The 20,850-nt window shown below is 51.9% G+C and overlaps 1 protein-coding gene across 24 annotated transcripts in view; it reads left to right on the top strand.

Moving 5' to 3' along the window:
- The first annotated feature begins 4,076 nt into the window (after positions 1-4,076).
- The window catches only part of CAMK2G (calcium/calmodulin dependent protein kinase II gamma), a 54,506-nt gene continuing 37,732 nt past the window's right edge, over positions 4,077-20,850 (top strand). For 8 of the 24 annotated variants that reach the window (XM_055425422.2, XM_055425424.2, XM_055425423.2 and 5 more), the window contains exons 1-3: positions 4,078-4,263; positions 5,619-5,713; positions 16,685-16,744. In XM_055425422.2, coding sequence (XP_055281397.1) covers positions 4,199-4,263; positions 5,619-5,713; positions 16,685-16,744 — 220 coding nt within the window. In that variant the 5' untranslated portion in view covers positions 4,078-4,198. Of the gene's footprint in view, positions 4,264-5,618; positions 5,714-12,686; positions 12,839-16,684; positions 16,745-20,850 lie in introns of those variants that run through there. The other 16 variants (XM_055425427.2, XM_055425435.2, XM_055425420.2 and 13 more) reach the window with 6 other exon arrangements.

Genomic DNA, 20,850 nt, shown 5'->3' with positions numbered 1-20,850 from the left:
AAATATCATATGCTGTCACTTACATGTGGAATCAGAAAAATAATACAAATGAATTTATTGACAAAACAGAAACAGACTCACAGACATAGAAAACAAATTTATGGTTGCCAAAGGAGAAAGGAAGGGCAGAAGGGATAAATTAGGAGTATGGGATTAACAGATACAAACTACTATACATAAAATAGATAAGCAAAAAGGATTTACTGCATAGTTCAGTTCAGTTCAGTTCAGTTCAGTTGCTCAGTCGTGTCCGACTCTCCGCGACCCCATGAATCACAGCACGCCAGGCCTCCCTGTCCATCACCAACTCCCGGAGTACACTCAAACTCATGTCCACAGAGTCGGTGATGCCATCCAGCCATCTCACTCTCCGTCGTCCCCTTCTCCTCCCGCCCCCAACCTTTCCCAGCATCAGAGTCTTTTCCAGTGAGTCAACTCGTCTCATGAGGTGGCCAAAGTATTGGAGTTTCAGCTTTAGCATCAGTCCCTCCAATGAACATCCAGGATTGATCTCCTTTAGAATGGACTGGTTGGATCTCCTTGCAGTATAAGGGACTCTCAAGAGTCTTCTCCAACACCACAGTTCAAAAGCATCGATTCTTCGGCGATCAGCTTTCTTCACAGTCCAACTCTCACATCCATACATGACCACGGGAAAAACCATTGCCTTGACTAGACGGACCTTGGTCGGCAAAGTAATGTCTCTGCTTTTTAATATACTATCAAGGTTGGTCATAACTTTCCTTCCAAGGAGCAAGCGTCTTTTAATTTCATGGCTGCAATCAGCATCTGCAGTGATTTTGGAGCCCAAAAAAACAAAGTCTGACACTGTTTCCACTGTTTTTCCATCTATTTCCCATGAAGTGATGGGACCAGATGCCATGATCTTTGTTTTCTGAATGTTGAGCTTCAAGCCAACCTTTTCACTCTCCTCTTTCACTTTCATCAAGAGGCTTTTGAGTTCCTCTTCACTTTCTGCCATAAGGGTAGTGTCATCTGCATATCTGAGGTTATTGATATTTCTCCCAGCAATCTTGATTCCAGCTTGTGCTTCTTCCAGCCCAGCGTTCCTCATGATGTACTCTGGAACTATATTTGGTATCTTGTAATAATCTATAATGGAAAATAACCAGAAAAAAGTATAAAACTGAATCACTTTGCTGTTTACTTGACACTCACATATCATTGTAAATCAACCATACTTCAATAAAAAGAAACCCTCACTTTGAACTGCTCCATTTTCCTCAGCTCAAGAGTAAGTACCTTTATGGGGCAGTGGTAAAGAATCCACCTGCCAAGGCAGGAGACACAAGAGATGCAGATTCAATCCCTGGGTCAGGAAGATCCCCTGCAGTACGAAATGGCAACCCACTCCAGTATTCTTGCCTGGAAAATTCCATGGACAGAGGCCTGGCAGGCTACAATCCACAGGGTCACAAAGAATCAGACACGACTGAACATGTATGTACAAACCTACTCTAAACTTGCGTTCCAAAACTAGGACGGTAAGTGTCTCTCAGTCAGGGGGCAGTCCTTGGTGTAATTTTCAGAGCCTTCAAAAGAAAGATCAACAGAATGACAGAGGGTTCACCTAGTGGGGCCCCTCTGGTGATTATCAGGAAATCCATTTCCTGTGTAATTCCCCATTCCCTGTGCTGTGGGGGGTCTGAGTGCTGGAGCTGCCCGGGGTACCAGCTGCAATGGAACATCACAACTCTTGGACCCCATGAGATTGCTGTAGATACTCTTGCAGAGGGAGCTGGCAAACTTGTTATTATTTATATGTATCTTACCTTTAATTGCCATGCGGTGGCTGGAAGTTGTGTGGGTGCTACAGCAATTGGGATCAAGGAACGTGTGTGCCAGGGTGTGTTTGTGTGTGCACACGAAGGCATTTGTAGTCTCCAAATCACCTCTGAGGTCACGTCAGAGAGGCTGTTGAGAGCAGTGAGGGAGGGAGGGAAAAGGGAAGTAGTAGAGCCCTCACCCTCTGTCAAGAACAGGTCAGGTTTGTAATCTTGTTTTTCTGTTTTCCCCTGGGATACCCTAGGGGCCTCCTTAGAAGCCTTGATCTGTGCTTGCTCTGTGAGGTGAGATGTCCCTCCATCTTCTCACTCTGCCTTACAGTAATGAAGAAAAGTTTCAGCATCTGGAGGTCAGGAACCAAGTTGCCCTGAGGGCTCAGGAAGGACACATTGATGATTAACCACTATGCAGGCCTTGTTACTGGAGTGCAGGCTAGCCTGCACTTCTGCCTTTAAGATGGATGATTTACTGTCATTCCTGTGTGTACAATCTCACTGCCCTGCCCCACACTGGCACTTGGAACCAGGCTCTTACCCCTGTGCTTCAAGATAGGAAGTGGCCTTACTCCCCAGCGCCTTATTTCCTGTTGCCCTGGGGAGGGGTGGGGCATGATATTCAGTCACCTCACCCCTTTCCTTAGGCCCTCTGCCCTTCTCCCAGGCAATCTATTAATTCTTTTCCTTTCCTATTCCCTTAATCACCCCTACTGGGCAGTCTGGTTCTCAAACCAGTTCCAAGGGCTATTGGGTAAGGAAAGGAGAGGAGCCCTCCCGGAGAGCTTTGCTCCACCCACCCCCTGGGGGAGGAGGCCTGGGAGGCTGGGAAACCTCTCAGCCTCTCAGCTGCCTTCTCCAGGCAGGCCACTTAGCCTGCTGACAATGGAAGCCTGACTCCCAGTGGGCATCCTGCTGTAATCAAGACTGAACAGCAGCAGTTGGCTGAGCTCCGCCCTGCCCAGTGGGGGCTGGCCTCTAGACTTGCAGGGGTACAGCTGCCCAGGCAGGTCAGGAACCTGCCCAGCCTGTTTCTCTTCCTCCGAGACAGTTATGTGTCTCTTTCCTATCATCCTCTGACAGTGGAGAAAGAGATGATAACTCCCTCTGCCAGCATCCCAAGCAAGGAGTCCCTTCATTCCACAAATATTTACTAAGGGTCTGACTGAGTAGAGCGGTGAACAAAGGCAGCCCGGCCCTATTACAATTTACTTGGAAGGCAAATATTAAATAGCGAACACAGTTCTACTTAGCTACCAGGTACTATTCTGAATGCTTTATGTGCTTTAGTCCATTAATACTCAAAACTCTGTGAGGTAGTTAGTTACTATTATTCTTCCCTGTTTTCAGATAAGGTAACTGAAGCACAGATAGACTAACTGACTTGCCCAATGTCACATAAGCTGGTCAGTGAGTCGTCCAGAAACCCAAGTCAAGCAGTCTAACCCGAGTTCACACTTAAGACAGTCATGCTCTTCTCTCCTGCCTCTCATACCAGTAAACACATCATTATACAATGTGATGAGCCATAAATAAAAAACAAAGGGTGCCTGAAGGAAAATGGGGTTATTCTTCTTGCTTCCACTTGCTCTTCTAGCCCACACTGCACTAAGCCTTTTCTGAGTAGTTCCCACTTCATCCCTTTCTTTGCTGGCCAGAGAGAGAACATTCTCTCATCTCTAAGGCTGGAGTGCAGGAAGGCAGAGTTCCACCTGCATCCTTCGCCCTGGCCTGGTCTCCCTGAACAAACCGTGCCTGAAGGATTTTATCTAATAATGGGCCTGACGCTTACACAAGTCTAGACTGTCAGCTTCCCGAGGGAAGGCTGCTGAGAGCTGGCTCTGCACAGATTGGGGGCGTCTCCCAAGTGTTCAGTGTGACACGGGCGTTTTTGACCTTGGCCCTCTCTCGGCTTGTGAGCCGGACTCGTGGCTCAGGACACGAGTGTGGAGCTCCGCCAGAGAACTCGGTGGTCCAGACCCCTGCACGTTCCCAGCACATGCATACTCGCACTCACATCCTGAGCACTTGTAGGCTCTGCCCTGGGACAGGCCCACAGGCCAGGAACCTTCTAGCCCCCTCCGGGTGGCCGGGGTCTGAGACCACCGCTTTCGCTCCCGGGCGCCTCCGCCCAGCCCCAGCGGCTCCCCGGGCGGGGCGGGGCCGGTGGCGGGAGGCCCCTCCCCCGGGGCGGGCCGGGGGCCGGGCCGGGGGCCGGCGGGGCTGGGGGCGGGGCGGGCGGGCGGCGCGGGGGTGTTTCTCCCTCCCTCGCTCTCCCCGGTAAAGTCTCGCGGTGCTGCCGGGCTCAGCCCCGTCTCCTCCTCTTGCTCCCTCGGCCGGGCGGCGGTGACTGTGCACCGACGTCGGCGCGGGCTGCACCGCCGCGCCCGCCCGCCAGCATGGCCACCACAGCCACCTGCACCCGCTTCACCGACGACTACCAGCTCTTCGAGGAGCTCGGCAAGTACGGCTCGTCCGCCGCCAGCCGGGGCCCCCCACACCCTGCCCCTGCCGCCCGGGCGCTATGCGGCTCCTCGCCCCGCCCCCCGGCCCTGCACCGGCCGCTGCAGCGCCCCCTCGGCCCGCCCCACCCCCAGCCTCTCCCGCCAGCCTCCTCCCGGGGCCCCCTCGCCCCCAGCTCCCTGCCCCGCAGCCCCCTCCGCGCCCTGCAGCAGCTGCCCAGGCTGCTGCACCCCGCGCTGCCGCGGGGACTGCAGCCCCCGGAGCGCTCCTGGGCGCCCTCCAGCCCCGCCCCTTCCGCACCCTTCAGGCGCCCCCCCCAATCCCAACCGCGCCTGTTTGCTGCCCCCTCCCCACTCTGTTCAAGAGCTCACTCAGCACCCTGTCCCATGTCCCACGCGCCTGAGACGGGACCCTCCCCGGCCCTGCAGCTCCAACCCTGCTGCGGTGCCCGGGTGTGGGGGATGTTTGGTACCCGGCCCCGCCCCCGGCTAGTGCCGCTTCCAGGATCCCAGCCCCGCTGCTGGGCAGTGCTGCAGCACCCCCATCCCCTCCCCCCATCCCTGCAGTGGTCCCGGGAGCCGCGCGCCGCAGCCGCAGCATCCCCCTCCCCTCCGCACTGAGCTGGCCGCCGCACCAGCCCCGGCCCCCCACCCCCACCCGCGGCGCCGAGCCTGGCCACTGCAGCCCCCGCCCAGCTCGCCCCCCTAGATGCTTCCAGAGCTGGAGAGTGCGAGCTCTCATTGAGGGGTGGGGGGCGTGTAGAGGGAAATATCATGGGGAAGGGGAGTTGTTGATGTCTGAGACCCACAACTGGATCCTCTCTTTGCTTGCTGTCAGTTGAGCTAGGATGCAGTGGGATGAAGCCGGCTGGGGGGATTTGAGTCTCACTTTCCTCCCCATGGTTGAGGGAGACATGTATTAGAAAGACATACCCTCTTTCTAATTTTTCCTTCCCCTACCCCAACTATTCCTGCTGAGAAAAGGGCAGGGTCTTCCCTTCTCCGCTCTTCTTGGCTGGGACTGCAGGGCTGTCCGAGAGATGCAGCAGGTGTGTGCTTTAAGCATCTCCCACCAGCTCTTGACGCACAGCCTGAGGTTAGGGCTGCTGCTTTACCCAGAACTAGATGTGGGCGTGGAAGTAGGGTGGTCCGCCACCCACATCTGTTGAGTGACCTGCAGAGGCCACATCCTTCTGCCCCAGGTTGTATGGTAATAGTCACTACACTGGTGTGTGTGTGTGTGTGTGATTTTGACTAAAGGTCTGGTGATGGGAGCATCACTGTCCTCAGACCTGACGTGTGTTTGTGTCACTCTGCTCTGCTCCGTGTCCCAGTTCTTTCCCCCTTCTCCCTCCAGGGGTGCTTTCTCTGTGGTCCGCAGGTGTGTGAAGAAAACGTCCACGCAAGAGTATGCAGCAAAAATCATCAATACCAAGAAGTTATCTGCTCGGGGTGAGTATTCCCCATCTCAGTCTCTCCCTGGGGTGCCTCCAAGGGCTATGGATTCTTTTGAAGAAGAACTAGCAGTTTTGGGTTGTGGCTTTAGCTCTTGGAGAAGAGTTGGAATTTCAGGGTGGGTGACCTTGGAAGCTAGGCAGAGAATTATACAGGGAACAGATAGAAAAGAATGAAGATGTAAGAGATGTTGATTGCTGCTAGGAGGAGTGATCCCTGAAGGCTTGAGGGAGTTTGGTTTTCCTGGAGGGGGAGGATATTGGGAGTGGTGGGTGGCTAGCTCTTCGTTTGGGGCATTTGGAATCTCTGTGTTTGGGGCAATGGTAGCCACTCCAGGCTTGCACTAGTCCCTGTGCCCCAGTGGTGACTTAAGATGGAAATGCAGTAAGTGAACAGCTCTGACAAACCCAGCCTCCCCCTGCCCACCAGGCGGCAGAACAGACTCCCAAGGGAAGGGAATCTGTAAACATCAAGGGAGGCTGCTACTGGCGAGGGCTTCTCGGGAACAAATCCTGCCAGATGAACTTGATTGCTTTTTTGATCAAATTACAAAGTTGGTGGTGCAGCAGCAGATGCAGTCTGTCCTGGGTGGAGGATGATGCCTCATGGTCTGGAAATCTCAATGGCCTGGTCTGAATACGAGCAGCTGGGCCTCAGGATCTGAAGATTGTGAAGGCCCAGGCCTGACAGCCTGACTTGTGAGATGCTCCCAAGTGCCTGGGGCTGGGGAGGGTCAGGCCCTGTGCCTCACACCTTGAACCTTCTCTCCCTGCACCTTGTGCTGGGTGCTTGCCAAAGTCAACTCATCTGATAGGTTAAGACCCAGCAATGTGAAGTCCTCTTCATAGGTGTGGCGAGTAGGGAGGTATATGGATGGGTCAGGTCATTGAGAACTGCAAGGTGTAGCCCTGGGACAATGATTATCAGACTCAGAAAAGAGTTAAGACTGGGCAATAGGATGCCCTGGAGAAGATGGGGGCCGTGACTAGTAATGACCTGGGCGTCTCTGGAGTAAAAGATGTAACACATGTCTCTAAGCATTGGAGAAGCTATAAACTGACAGTGGGCTTCTTGTCAGTTATTCTGGGACCTGTTTAGCAGGTCTGTGTCTGCCTCCTGGCTGGGAGGACCGCTCTCCATCCCGACAAGCAGGGGTTGACTCGCTGTCTTCCTCCCAGCCCCTGTCTCTTGCTGTTCCTCTACATTGGCTATTAAGTTGACTTATTTGTTTGTTTTCTTTCTCTCTGGGTACCTTGAGTTGGAGGCGATGGTTGCCATAGAGATATGTGGGCAGTCAGATGCCCTCCTCCTTTGGGGAGGGGGGACAGTGCAGTGGGTTGTGCTCTTTGGCAGACATCCTCTGGCCAAGGATGCAGGGTGCAGGCAGGGATGACGGTTTGAGAATGGATACCTCCCCGTGCCCACACAGCATAGCCCGTGTGCATCAGTAACGGGGCTGGTGTCTGGTGTCTCCAGTTAACGATGCAGTGCTTTGCTTTCCCGGTCTCACTGCTGTCCTCTGACCCAGGGGTGAGCTGAACTCTAGGGTAAGGAGAGCTGGTGTGGTGACGTTGTGGAGTTGTCTGCCTTAGGCTATCTTTTTCTGTTCCTTCCCTACCCACCTGAACTTCCCTAACCTGTGCGGTCACGTCCCTTTCCAGGCTTCACCTTCTTTCAACCTTGTCCCGTCTTTCTCAGCTGATATCTTTTTTCCCTGCCCAAACTGGATGAGGTTTTATTTCCCTTTGATTTTTTTTCTTCAAGAAGATTCTTGTGTAAGATCATATGCTTCAGGCAGCAACTCCCCCTCTCAAGATGGTTATGCCAAAACTGGGGCTCTGTTGTGTGGCCTGTGTGCCAGGTTAACTTTGGGACAGAGGCCTGGTCCTGGCTGGTAGATGCCAACAGGAGAGGTCGGGGATATGTAAGTGCCAATACTGTTTGGAGATTGAGAGTGGGAGGCTGTTGTCTTGGAGATGGAGGGAGTCATCCGGGGGTTGCACTGTAGGTGTGGGTGTAGGGGATTTGAGCTCCCAGGGAGGGTTGGGCCAGGGTGCCCATAGGCTAGTGCCTGTGGGGTTAGTGAATGAAGGCCATGGCTTTCCTGCAGCCTCTCAGTTTACGCTGTATATTTTATAAAGGTGCAGCGGCTAGGGCTGGGTTTCACTCATCGCTGTCTGTCTGTCTAGGGCTCCACAGGTGTTGGATTTCTGTGTCTGGGAATGTGGTGGGCCCACCAGGGTCAACCATGAAGGTCTGAAGGGGGTTTGCTGAGTCTCTCTGCCTGTTCCTTGTTTGTGATTCTCTGTGCTGCAGAGTGAAAGAGTGTCAGGCTGCTTCTCCTTGCTATCCGTGGTGAGGTGGCCTAGGAGGCATGGGGAGAGATCACCTGGTCTTCTGGGGGGTCAGCTCTGGATAAGAATCCTTTTGCTCTGTTGTTTCTTGTCATGGTGGCCTCAGGGGCCCATGGTGGTGGCTGTAAGACATGGTGGCTGTAGAAAGCTAAGGCGGCTGAGTGTTGAGCATTGTCTTCATCTGTGGGTCTGTCTGCGTCAAGTCACTGAAAGTCACATAATGTCACTCCATTTGCTTTGGAACAGCAATAGGTGTGGAGTTGGGGCTCTTAAGGGAGCCCGTGATTCCAAGCTTAGCTCTCAGCTAGGCTGAAGGAGGCATTTAAAATAGGCTTGGATGCAGAGCTAGTGGGCCAGGTGATGGCAATGATAAATCGTTATTTTAAGATTTAAGAGCACCCCCTCCCCCAGGAGCCTGAGCCCTTATGTCTTCTTTTATTTTTAAATCTTCAGATTCCCTTCTTATCTTTATTCATATGCATATAGATTTTCACCTCGTGGAACATAACATTTCATATCCCACTCTCTTGCTTATATCCAAACCATTTCCCATATTGCTACAGTTGAAGGGCAAATGGTCCTTTCTTTTTTCTATGTAGTTTAGGATTTATCCTTGGAGCAGTTTACATCATAAGAAATTTCTCTATTTGGACCATTTATCTGAATTCCAGTTGCTTTCACTGGGAAAGGATGCTTAGCCTTACTAAGAGGTGCTATGGGAAGCAATATTATGAAATCTGTTAACAGCACTTGCCTTGTTTATTTATTTAATCTGTATACCCCATGTGAAGAAATTTCTATTGATGTTAAATGTAAGTAAAAGCCTTCCCCTTCCCCAGGACCTGGGAGGTAAGGATAGGAATCATTTCTGTTTGTTTACATATATGATTGATACATATTGATACAGGGGTCTGATACATATTGATAGAACAAAGTGCCTGATACATACTGTGCCTCCTATACAGGTTGAATGAATGGACTGTGTAACCAGCCAGGTTGCCTTTTGGCTTTGGCTCTCAGGAAACTCATAGCCAAGTTGCTGGAACCCTTGTATCCTGGTACTGGCTTGGGTTCTCTCTTTCTGATCCGTGGACCAGGCTGTAGTCCTGACACAACTGTAGGAGAGAACAGATGAAGTTAAAGACTTGTGCTTGGGGAATAAGACAGGTGGGAGATATAGGAAAATATTGCAGCTTATCATCTTCCTTCCCTGTCATAAACGGCCTTTTAGGGCAATGTCAGGACTTCCTTTAAGCAGCAGTTTTCAATTTTAGTGTGCAAGAGGATCACCTTGAAGACTGGTTAAGAATACAGATTCCTGGGCTCTATCCAGAGATTCTACTTTGGGAGGTCTGGGGTGGAGCCTCAGAATCTACACTTTTTGCAAGTGCCTTAGTGAATTTCATGCAGGTGGGCCCTGAGCCACACTTTAAGAAATGCCGTCTAAAAAGTGATAGCCGTGACAGTTGCTCTTGCCATGCTCTTTGATATTTACCAGACACACCTTGGCCCAGCCTTCTCCAGGAGGTGTCTCTGCTGCTCTGTGACCATCTGTGCGCATGGGCTGTTCTGTGATTAGGGGCCTCTTCTGAGCCCCCAGATTGGGGTGTCAGTTCGCGTCCAAGGCTGTGGCAAGCTGAGTGGCTGTAATTGTGGCATGTTGGCCACCAGAAGGGCAAAGGCTGTGCCTTTCTTGGTCCAGCTGGCCCTGGGGACTGAAATAGGATCCCCCTAGGTGGTGCCAGCTGAACGTCTCCACCCCCTTAGTGTTGGCCTGAGTAGCCCCCATGACATTTGTGTCCCCTGTGGTATCTCCAAGTGAGACTTTCCTGTTAAGGATGAAGAGAGGGGAGGGTGATGCAGCAGTGAGAGAGGGGCAGGAGGAAGAGAGATCTATACAGCACTGGAACACCGGGACTCTGGGACTTGAAGCATTTAAGGAGGTTAGATCCAAAACGGTGCTTTCCTCCTGAGGATAAAACAGACCAATTTCTGTTGACAGAGAAATGAGCATCCTGTGTAGAGTTGACTGAGCTCCTCTGACTCTCCCCGCTGGATGAGGAAACAGCCTGGAGGCCCCTTCTTTGTGCTAAGGGTCGGTTTCATCATCCAGCCATGTTGTGAGCTGTGTGATTTAGCTCCTACAACACTGGCCTGCCGTCCTGCCCACCTGCCCCTTCGCAGAGTGATTTTGGGTGCTAGCATCATAGGGTGGTGATGCAGGTTGGAAGGGGCCCCATCCTGTAGGAGAAGCCCCTGCTTGTTTTTTGCTGCTTGCTCTGGGTCCTTGTCAGGAGCTGTGCTCCAAGCTTCGAGGCTGTGCTGAAACCCTAGAGGTGAGTGGCTGACCCCATTCTCTGCCGAGACTAGAGGCAGAGAAGGGGTGGGGTGGGTGTGACCAGCTCCTGCCCCATCTCTGAGCATGCTGCTCTCTGGACAGCCTTGGCAGGCTGACAAGGGCCTGATCCCATGGGTGCCAAAAGGGTGGTGACAGGAAGAGATGGGCACTTTGCACCTATCGAGTGCCTCTCAGCAGAAGCCCTTTGTCTTCTGTCCATGGGTCAGACAGATCTCCCTTACGGCCAGTGGGGAAACCAGAACTCAAAAGACTGGTTTGTTCATTTTGAGCTGTAGGCATGCCAGTGATATTGCCAGTGCTCAGATCCCAGCATCTTTAAGCAGTGTGGTCATCGTTTACCCTTTGGCTCTTCCCTTTAAAATACAGATTCTGGATATTTTGTTTCTGTGCTAAATCCTGACAGATCACCTCCATGCCTCTCCATCTAGACCCAGAGCTCTGAGCCCAGTGGAGCAGATCCCTCCCTTCCACTGACTAGGTCTCGCTCTCGCCTGAACATACCTCTGTGGGTAGAGACCGCTCGATGGTAGGGATGTTTCCAGCCACTTCCCCCCCAAACACCACCTCTGCTTCCTGGGCCCTCTCAGCAGCAGCAGCTTCCCATCTGCTCCCCTGTTGTCTCCTCCCTCTCTTTCCCCTCCCCCAGCTTGCTGCTGCCCTGGGAGGAGCTATTTTTAGGGGCTGCTTCCTGGGATGTTTTACTTGGGGCTGGTTACCATGAAGGAAATGTCACCAAAACAGTGGGCAAAGGCTGCAGGCACCCAGAGCCCTGCTGGGGGCATGGAGAGCTCAGTGGCTGACCCTGTTCTGGCCTTGAGAGTGTCCAGAGGCAGAGCCTTGCCTTCTTGGGGCTTGCTAGTGACCCCATGGGGATTTTCTCTGTCCAAGCTGGTTTGGGAAGACTTTCACTGTGGGCCTCTTCTTGGAGCCTCTCTCCTTGTCCTCCTTAGTTAAAGCTTCTCTTGTCTTAAGAGCCAAAAACCAGAGTAAGGCTCAGGTCTTCGTGTCACCCAGTTAAAACTGCTTGAGTTAGGGCTGAAGAGAAGGAAAGGATACCAGTTCAAAGGACAGAGCCTTGGGGGTTCACATGGGGACTTTTCAGGCCTCACTGTGCTGTATTCACAGCCTTCAGCTAGTCCCCAGGTGCATGGTATGAAGGAATTAGAAGCTGTGGCCCCCTGCTCCCATGTGATACAGACTTTTGCTCTTAATTGGGGACTTTGCACCTTTAGAGTGAGATTCAAAGAGGAAGGGCTGTGGCATCACAATGTCAGGGTGAGGTCAATGGGATCGTAGCTTGGGATTCCCAAGGCCAGGGGCTGTTTATAAGCAGCTGGGGAATGTGGATTATGACACCAAATCCCTGTGCTGCCCTTGTTTCTGCTCCTCCGAGTGATGCCTCAGAGGGCCAGAAGGGGGACAGCAAGAGGAGACGCCCACACAGAGCATCTGAACTGGGTGGGCTGTGGGAAGCTTTTCCTGATCCACAGGCGCAGACCTCCGAAAAGTCGAGGATGTCATTGAGATCAGAACTTGGGGAGGGTGCCCCTAGCCAGAGCAGGGCTCTGTGCCTTTTCTCACAGTGGGATGTATGTTTAGATGTCAGCAGGATCTTAGCTGAAGTCCATGCTAGTGTTCGTGGTTTTAGAGACGTCACCGAATCAGCCGGTGTGTCTCTGCAGGGCTGTGGAGAACCTGGCTGGCTCACCCTGCGCTTCACCCTGCTGGGGCAGGAAAGTGAGTTTGGAGTAGACATCATCCCTCGGGGTACTAGGGGAGAGGTGCTTCGAGGTCTCCTCACCGTCTGTTTCCCCTGCTCTGCATGTGCTCATGCCTTTACTGCCCTTCTTGTCAAGGGTATTCAACCTTTGTGGTGCCCTGACCCAAGTCTTAAGCTCTTGTGCAGAAGGTGGGGGAGGCAAGGGATCCTTGTGTCCAGGGCCTGGCCCTGACCTGAGGGTGCTATCAGGAAGTCCTGAAGGGGGATCTTGATAACGGCTGCTTCTGCTTTCTGCTCCTGTTACCACCTCTGCTCTTGGGGGGAAATCCTTGCAGAGGGCTGTGGTTGGAGCTGGGCTGAAGGCCGGCAGGGGTGGGTCTCTCCATGGCAGTAGCACACAGGCAGGCAGGAAGTGGCCCTGTGCAAAAGCGGGAAGTGGCTGTTGTCAAACAGGAAGGGGGGGCTGGGCCGTGTGAGGGGGCGGGGACGAGCCCGGTCGAGAGGTGGGTGGGAAGAGGGTCAGCCTCGAAGAAGGTCTGGGCTGTTCTCTAGGAACAGAGCTCAGCAGTCACTGGAAGGAAGGGTGTCTCAAGGGAGAAGGCCGCCTTCTTGATGGGAGCACTGGCTGATGTGTTAGCACCTTGGGATGTCAAGCCAGGGCCTGGACCTACCACCGTGGACCAGGCCAGGTCAGTGGCCTTAGCCCTTTGGGTCTTGGGGAGGCTGAGTTTCGGACTTCCCTGGTAGCTCAGTTGATATAGAATCCGCCTACAATGTGGGAGACCTGGGTTTGATCCCTGCGTTGGGAAGATCCCCTGGAGGAGGACATGGCTACCCACTCCAGTATTCTTGCTTGGAGAATCCCCGTGGACAGAGGAGCCTGGTGGGCTGCAGTCCATGGGGTCCCAAAGAGTCAGACACGACTGAGCAACTAAGCACAACACAGCACAGCATGCTGAGTTTATAGGACAGACCCTGCAGCTGGAAAAGATGCCCTGCAAACCTGACTTGTTCCTGAAACATTGCTGCTGCTTGTATGGAGCTCTGTGCTTCTTCCCAGACACACACTGGGAACAACAGTGGACAACACTGTGGAAGTGAGGGGGAAAGGGACAGGAGACAGCAGCTGCAGAGGTTGGGGTGCTGGCCAGCTGAGCGAGGATCCTCGTGAGGGGAGGCAGGGAGAGCGTGGTAGGCAGAAACCACACGGCTCATTGAGCAGAGTTTCAGGATGGCAGGGCGCCACAGCCCATAAGGCTGGGGCCGAGGACGACCAGGGCTCCCACAGACAGTGGCTTTAACTGGGCTGTCCTCTCTCGGAGGTTACCCTGCTGGTAACCTTCCCCTGCAGGCTTCAGACACCAATGGACCCCACCCAAATGGGAGGCTGTGATGGAGCCAGGTCGAGGGCTTGGTTAGTGTTCCAAGACCCCATGACTGCTGATGGAGAGTGGGTCCAACTCTCTCGTGTCTCTGGTGATGGCTGTGGGCACAAGCCCAGCCTGGGAGACCTCGTCTATCTTACTGCTGTACCCTTGGAAAGGAGGCTCTCCCTAAGTGCCAGGCACTTCACGGAGTGTTTACCCAAATTCATCATTTAAGCCACAGATATCCCTGCCTTCATTTTAGAAGTGAGGAAACTTCCCCAAGCTATGTACCTGGCTCACTCTGTCACCTCCGGTCTGTCACATGTCACCTCCATGCCGAGGCTGTCCTTGACCATGCAGTTTAAGTGTGCACTCTCCCACTCCCTTGCTTTATTTTTCTTTATTGCACTTGCTGTGACATCTAACATACCATCCAATTCTTACGATCTGTCCCCCAACCAAGCTCCACTAGGATATCCGCTTGCTCAGGGTGGGGACTGTTGTCTGTTCTGTTCACTGCTGCATTCCCAGCATCTGAAACAGCACCTGTCACATAGTAGGCTTCAGTAAGTATTTTCTGAACGAATAAATGAGACTCAGATGTGTTTAGGACTCGCAGCTCTAGGGCTCCCTCTGGGGCTGTCTGACTCAAAACCAGTGGGTTAATGGCCAGACTCCATGACTGGGGGTCAGACCAAGGACTACGGCACAGCCTGGGGTTCCAAGAAGACCTGTGCAGAATGTGGTGCTCAGCTCCGTGGAGTTAGGGTCAAACTGCGTGACTGTCTAGGACCCTCTGGACCCTGGGCAGCTCCTTCGAGGAGCTGGGAGTGTGACTGTGTCTCTTCTCTTCCCGCTCTGAGTCACTGATAAAGCCAGAGCTCCCTTATTTTTAGTGCTGTTGCTGTTGTGGAACTGTAACCATTAGCCAGTAAGAGACTTAAGGGAGGAGATAAACATTAATCTTCCAGGCCTCCCCTCAGCTGCCACCTCCGCATCGCAAGATACTGCTCTCCTGCACCTGCCCGGGCAGCCCAGCCCGAGAGTTGCGGGTTGGAGGGTGTGAGGTGAGTGGTGAGAGAGAGGGTCTTCAGCTTTAGTGTGGCTTGCTTGGTACCACCATCCCACAACCAGGGGTGGGGAGGAAGGTGGGGTCGCCCTGACGCCCCCCAGTCAGGTCTGGAAGAAGCTAGCCCCCTGTCACCAGGCAAGGCCAGTGCCTCTTCCTCAACTGCACTGCCTTCTGGAGGTCCCTGCCCCGAGGGGTCGCAGGCAGTGTGGGATTACCTGGCTTTTCTGGCTGCATCCTGGTCAGTCATCATACTGAACTCAAGGATGGGACGGAAGGCCTGACCCAGATCTATGGGCAGCTGGGATAGATTAGCTGGGCAGCAGGAACTAATCTCTGCCTTTCCCTACCTCCTCCTTCCACAGAGCAGAGCCATCCCTAGAGGGGACGTTTGGGACAGAGCTGAGGGTGCTTGGTCAGACAGTAAATATGAGTTCCTTCTTGTCTGTAATCCCTACATTATCTCAGGCAGGCCTGGGTTTGAATTCGCACTTCTCTCCCATTCCTGCTGTAGGACCTCGGGTGAATTATTTAACTTCTCTGGGCCTGTTTTATCATCTGTGAAATGCGGACAGTCAGTGCTCCCGCCTGGTAGGGTGCTTGTGAGGGTCATGGGAGGCTTTACAGAGGCTCTTTGCTGTTTAGGTAGAGGTGCGGTGGGCACAAGCCCCTACCAAGGGACGCAGGAATCACTTGGCAGGTATGGAAGGGACAGTACCTGCCTAGACCTGTGGGAGTTGGGGTGAACTGGACTGTGCCCCTAAAGCCTGGAGTCTTGACTTTTCCTGATCTTGTCATCATAGCATGGTGATGGAGAAAGAGGACTCTAGGCTCCGACTACCTGCATCTGGTGCCTGTTTGTGTGACCTTGGGCAGGTTACTTGAAACTTTTAAGTCTCAGTTTCCTCCTTTGCAATGTAACTGAGCTGATCAGATCCTCTGTTTCACTGGGTTTCTGTGAGGATGAAAGAAGATTGTGCCTCTGCCCAGCATATAGTGAATACTTAATAAAGAATAGTTTTTACCAGTACTGTTAATGTTATTGATAAACCATTATTAAGCCTCTGATATGGAAGGAACTCTAGGAAGCATCACACAGAGAGGTGCCACTCTGAAGAGCTTGTGACCGAAAGATAAGTGATTTAAATGTGTGATGTGAGAATTATAAGAGGTGCTGTGGGAGACAGAGCTGGGTCATGGGGAGAGAAGTCACAGTGTACTGGGAGGAACAGGGAAGACTTTGTGAAGGAGTTGGCTTTGGTGGAGTTCAGTGGCTGGGGCTTCTAGGCTACCTTGTTTTAAGCAGTAGCAGCCATTCTTTCTGCTGCCTGGAGCTCTGCCTTCCTCTAGAAGAGATCAGCTACCACATCTTGCTTAGATTTGTGGGCTCTTGGATTCTGGTCATTTCACCAAAGCAGTGTAACCCCAGAACATGCGTGGCAATAGGTCAGAGCTCCCAGCAGTGGGCAGCCAAGCGGGTACTGGGAAGAAGCAGGATTTCTGCAAAATGGGTATCGTAATACTACCAACCTCCAAGAGTTGTTTTGAGACTAAATTAAAAGATATATCTGCCTGGTGTAGAAGTAAGCACTCAATAAACATTAGCTTTTTTTTTTTTTTTCAAGTTACCATCAGCCTCCATTGTCAGCAGAGTTATGTTTCAGGATTGCCATGAAGATTGCATTAGAGAGTGTATGCAAAACTCCTAGCACAATATATGTTCTTGTAGTAGGTGTTCACTAAAACTTGGCCATTATTATTAGTATTTTCAACAAGGAAGAAATTCTGGACACTCTGGCCCAGTGGAATCCCTGCTGTGGTGGAAAGAGCACCAGAGTTTTAGTTTAAGACTTGTATTCAAATCCTGGCTCTGCCGCTCACTAGCTTGGGAAGCTTTCCTAAGACACTGCTTCTTGGGAAAAGGTTGTCATTAATACCTGTCTCCAGAATTGCTGTGACCTGCTATGTTAATTCAGCAAAGTGTTTAAAAAAGAAAAGGGCCATAGTAGGTGCCTAAGAATTGAAGGCATATGAATAGCCACATGGCCGCAAATGGAATGGATGTCTGATAGCTTTTGTTTTCTCTCTTCCACTTTTAGATCACCAGAAACTAGAACGTGAGGCCCGGATCTGCCGACTTTTGAAACATCCAAATATTGGTAAGTGCCCTTATATAGAGCATGTCTTGGGCATTTTGTAGAAGGTGGAGAGAACAGAGATCCACTGTTTTTGTGTGGGGAACCACTTCTGTCCCTGGGCGTCTGCCTGGTGTCTTTTTTTACCCAGGCAGGATCGCAGCTCAGAATTCTGGGGTGTTCTAGTTTAGAGACCTGAATGTCTCCCTTCCTGTGGTGCCATCTCAGGGCTGGGAGTGAGGTATCAGAATATGTTTCAGGCTCCCTTTCTTCCCCTCTCCTTCCGTCTTTGGGCTGAGGTCCAGGTCTTCGGCGTGTGAGGCTCGGGGCGAGTAGCCTGCCAGCATCCCTCACCAGGGGCCTTCCACGGCCATCATAAAAGGGTCCGCACTTTGTTTCTGGACTTGAAAGAGTTTTGTTCCTTGTTGCGGTATCGTGTGCACTCTGGGGGTTTCCATGGCGCTTCCATTTGTATTCCCCGGAGCCAGGAAAGCAAGCTACCCACCCGCCTGGCTTCCCTGAAGAAGGGGTGGCAGGAGCCACTCAGCTGGAGAAGGAGAAAAAATTAAGAGGATTTCTCCCTGCTCCCACCCTAACTTGGGGGACAAGAGCACATTGTTGGTTGTTCTAAAGCCTGAGGAGGTTTGCCTGCCACAACCCACTCTGGCTCAGTTTTACATTGTTCAGCTGAAGTAGTCTTTGCCAAAAGCGTTGGCCCTGATTTGGTGCTTCTCTCAGAGGGGACAGAAACTGGGCTGGCTTCAGCGTCTGAGCAAAAACCCCAGGCTTGACTTGAGGTAGAAAAGCAAGGAACATCTCCTAGGTTTTCCCTGAAAGCTCCAGTTATCACAAAGGACAGTGAGTTTCTGTGCTCCTCAGGCATGGCCTAAATATTAGGGGTGCTCCAGAGGCTGCCCATTCTGCTGGGTTGGTAGCCAGCTCTGTGAAGTGATTTGCTGAAGTTCAGTGCTCCCTCCTGAGCTACTCAGCCTCCAACTTCACAGACCTAGGACTGGGATTTTCACCATGAGCTCTGACACTGGAGAGTGGGGTCGTACTCCAGCCCGAGGGGAAGGGAGCTTTGAGGTAACCAGAACTGAGGCCACGCACAGCTTTATAGATGGCAATCAGCAGCTTGGCTTACACACAACACAGATTGGTGTAGCTGTTACTCAGTTCTGCCTGGTGCAGTCTTCCACGAAGCCAGCGCCTCTCAGCCCACGAGTCCTGGGCTGGAAACCCCTGAGCTCTCTGAAGTTCAACCCTCACCTGAAAACAGCATGGTCGGGACCAAATTGTCGCCTTGGGTAGGAGAGAAACGACAAGAGGAACAGCTAAAACAGCAGTCACCAACTCAGGCATGTTTTGTTTGGCTGGCTTAGTAGTTTAAAAATATTTTTATTATTTGCCAGGATTTTAAAATGAGATTTCACATTTTGAAAAAAAAAAATTCTATTTCCCAATCTTTCAAATCAGAAGATTTTGCTCTCCCGAGCCCACATCCATTCATGGCCGGAATCATCTGGACCTGGGCAGTGACTGCCCCCTTAGCCTGCTGGCCACTGTCTATGCTGTTAACTTTACTTTCTACTGCTTACCTGGTCCCTCTGGGCTTTACGAGCTTGTCACTCTGAGCTAGCAGTGCCAGAGCAGGAGGAAAACAGTGGGTGGGTGACTAAAGCCATCCACAAGCACAGAAGCGTTTTGGTGTTCCAGTCCCAGGTCTCAGGGTCTGAGGACAACAACTTCCTTTCCTTATATCCCAAGTGACCAACTCATAGAGCAATGATGAATTGCCCGCCTGGAGGGAGGGGAGAACAAAGGGTGGGGTCGATGGTGCAGGAGGTGGAACCATGTCCTTACTACCTGGAACATGGGTGTGGTTGACCACAGAAGGGTCAGGGTAGGACAAAGACAATTGAGGCTCAACCAGGAAGTACAGAACTGGAATTCTAGCTGGAAAATACTCTAGCCTTCTTTTCCTGTGCTTTCAAAAATTAGATATGTACTTTTGAACCTTTTAGACTTGGTTTGGTAGCCCCTTTTTCTTTAACCACCAGTCTCCAGCGCAAAATCAAGGCAGATGGAGGGACTGTCTCCCCCAGCCATCTGCTCTGTTAGGGAGACAGCAGAACCCAGGGAAGGCCAGGCAAGGCTCTCTCCCTTTGTCAGCATCTCATTGCTTAGGACTGTGCTTTCATTTCATGATTGCTCCCAGACCCTGGGGCACTGGTCTGAGGCCCTATTTTGGGGTCAAGGGAAGGGAGAGGGAAGGGTGAGTGGTTAGGACCATGTCCTGGGAGAATGATCTGGCCAGGCTGTCCGTCCTCCAGTGGGAACCAGGACTCCTAGAGATGAGGGGGAGCTGTGGGTCCAGGAGATGGGGGTTGTCATGGATCTTGACCTGGCTTGTGGCAGAAGAGGAGCCCGTTTTGTCCCCTTAATTCACTATTCCTCTTCTTTCTCCATTGCTCCATCCTTCAGAGCGGTGGCCCTTTTGGCCTTAGCTTCTAATTCTGTCCTACAGGGATTCCAGTGGACCAGCCCAAGAGTGGTGCAGAGGTGAGGAAGCAGAGAGCACGTGGTCCACCCTGATCATTGTCAGACCCACCGGCACTTGCATTCAGAAGGGTATTTGGTACAAGGAGCCAGGCACCCCCAGTTTTTTCCCTTAATAGATAGTCTACCCCAGGAGTTGAAAGTGTGTTAGCAGAGTGATCCCTAATGTAAACCAGGGTCTCTGGGTGATAATGCTGCGTCAGTGTAGGTTCATCAGTTGTAATGAGCTTGCTTCATTTGTGGCGATGTTGATAGCGGGAGAGGCTGTGCGTGTGTGGGGACAGCGGGTAGATGGGAGCTCTCTGTGCTTTCCTCTCAGTTTTGCTATGAACCCAAAATTGCTTTAAAAGATAAAGTCTTTTTTTTTTTTAAGCCTGTTGGTTTTGAGGCATACTGCGGAACCTAAAACAGCCCTGGGAGAGTGGCCAGAGGTGCAGAGTTGAGAGGAAGAAACGGCAGTAGTGCTGATCGTCTAGAGTCCGAATGAAGTGTCTTCTACCTGTGATCTGCTTGCTCCCTGCTCTGAATTCCTCTAATGAATAGACTCTGTCTTCCTTCGTGCTGAGCTGCCCCAGCAGTTTCGATCACAGCCTAGCATTGTGGTTTAGAGCAGTACTTCTCAAACTTTCATGTGCTTGTGAATCACCTAGGGATCGTGTTAAAATTCAGATTCTGATTCAGTAGGTCTGGGGTGGACCTGAGCTTCCCCACATCTCCAGGTGAAGCTCATGCTGCTGGTTCAGCAGGCAGAGAAGCAAAGGTCTGTGGCCTTGGTATCCAGTCCTCCAGGTCTGAGTCTGGATTTTCTGGGCAGTTGTGACCTCTGGCACATGATTTTACTTACCTGTGCCTCCGTTTTGTCATCTGTGCCTCTTAATGGAGTTGTTCTGAGAAGGTTGAGCAAGTGAACGAGGCCTGAGAAATAAATGGAGGTGATGAAACTTGAGATTCCAGCTCCCGGAAGTAGTCCCTCCAGCCCCCGGAAGTAGTCCCTCCAGCCCCAACTGAGTTCACACATGTTATTCAAGCCTGGCTGCCTTTTACCTTGGGCCCAGGCCACACACAGCTAATAAATAGTAAATGTAGCAATAATAGTTGCAAAGAAAGAGATGGAAACATTGGAGCATAAGTGAGCAGCTCCCAGATCCATGCCCACCTGCTCCTTCCTGGAGGGCGGCCTTCATTCCCTCACCAGCCCCCTGGGATGACAGGACCTCCTCCCCCGCCCTGTTATTTCCATGGACACGAACAGTGATACTCTGTCAGTGCTTTTCTGACCAAAGTTTGTTAGTTAAAATGTGGCATACTGTCCGGTGGTTTTTAAAGAATTGGAAATAGCCACAAGATTTGGGTTGTGGCTTAGTACTTGAAGGTCTGAGGCACTGTGTTGTTTTTTTTTTTTTTTGCCTGTTCTTCCTTCCACAGTTTGTAAAGAACAATAACTAGGTTTCCGACTGTAGTGCAGCAAATGCTTCATGCTTCTTTTCCCAGATCTTCCTGTCTAGGGTTGGTCTGGTTCTCCTTGGCCTCCATACCCTCTCATGACTATGGAATGGCTTGGGTATTGGATT

Source organism: Moschus berezovskii, chromosome 12, assembly GCF_049115385.1.
Source record: "Moschus berezovskii isolate FMDL1 chromosome 12, NW_MosBer_1.0, whole genome shotgun sequence".
NCBI lineage: Eukaryota > Metazoa > Chordata > Mammalia > Artiodactyla > Moschidae > Moschus > Moschus berezovskii.
The sequence above is the reverse complement of the archived record's forward strand: the minus strand, read 5'-3'. Positions and strand labels throughout refer to the sequence as shown.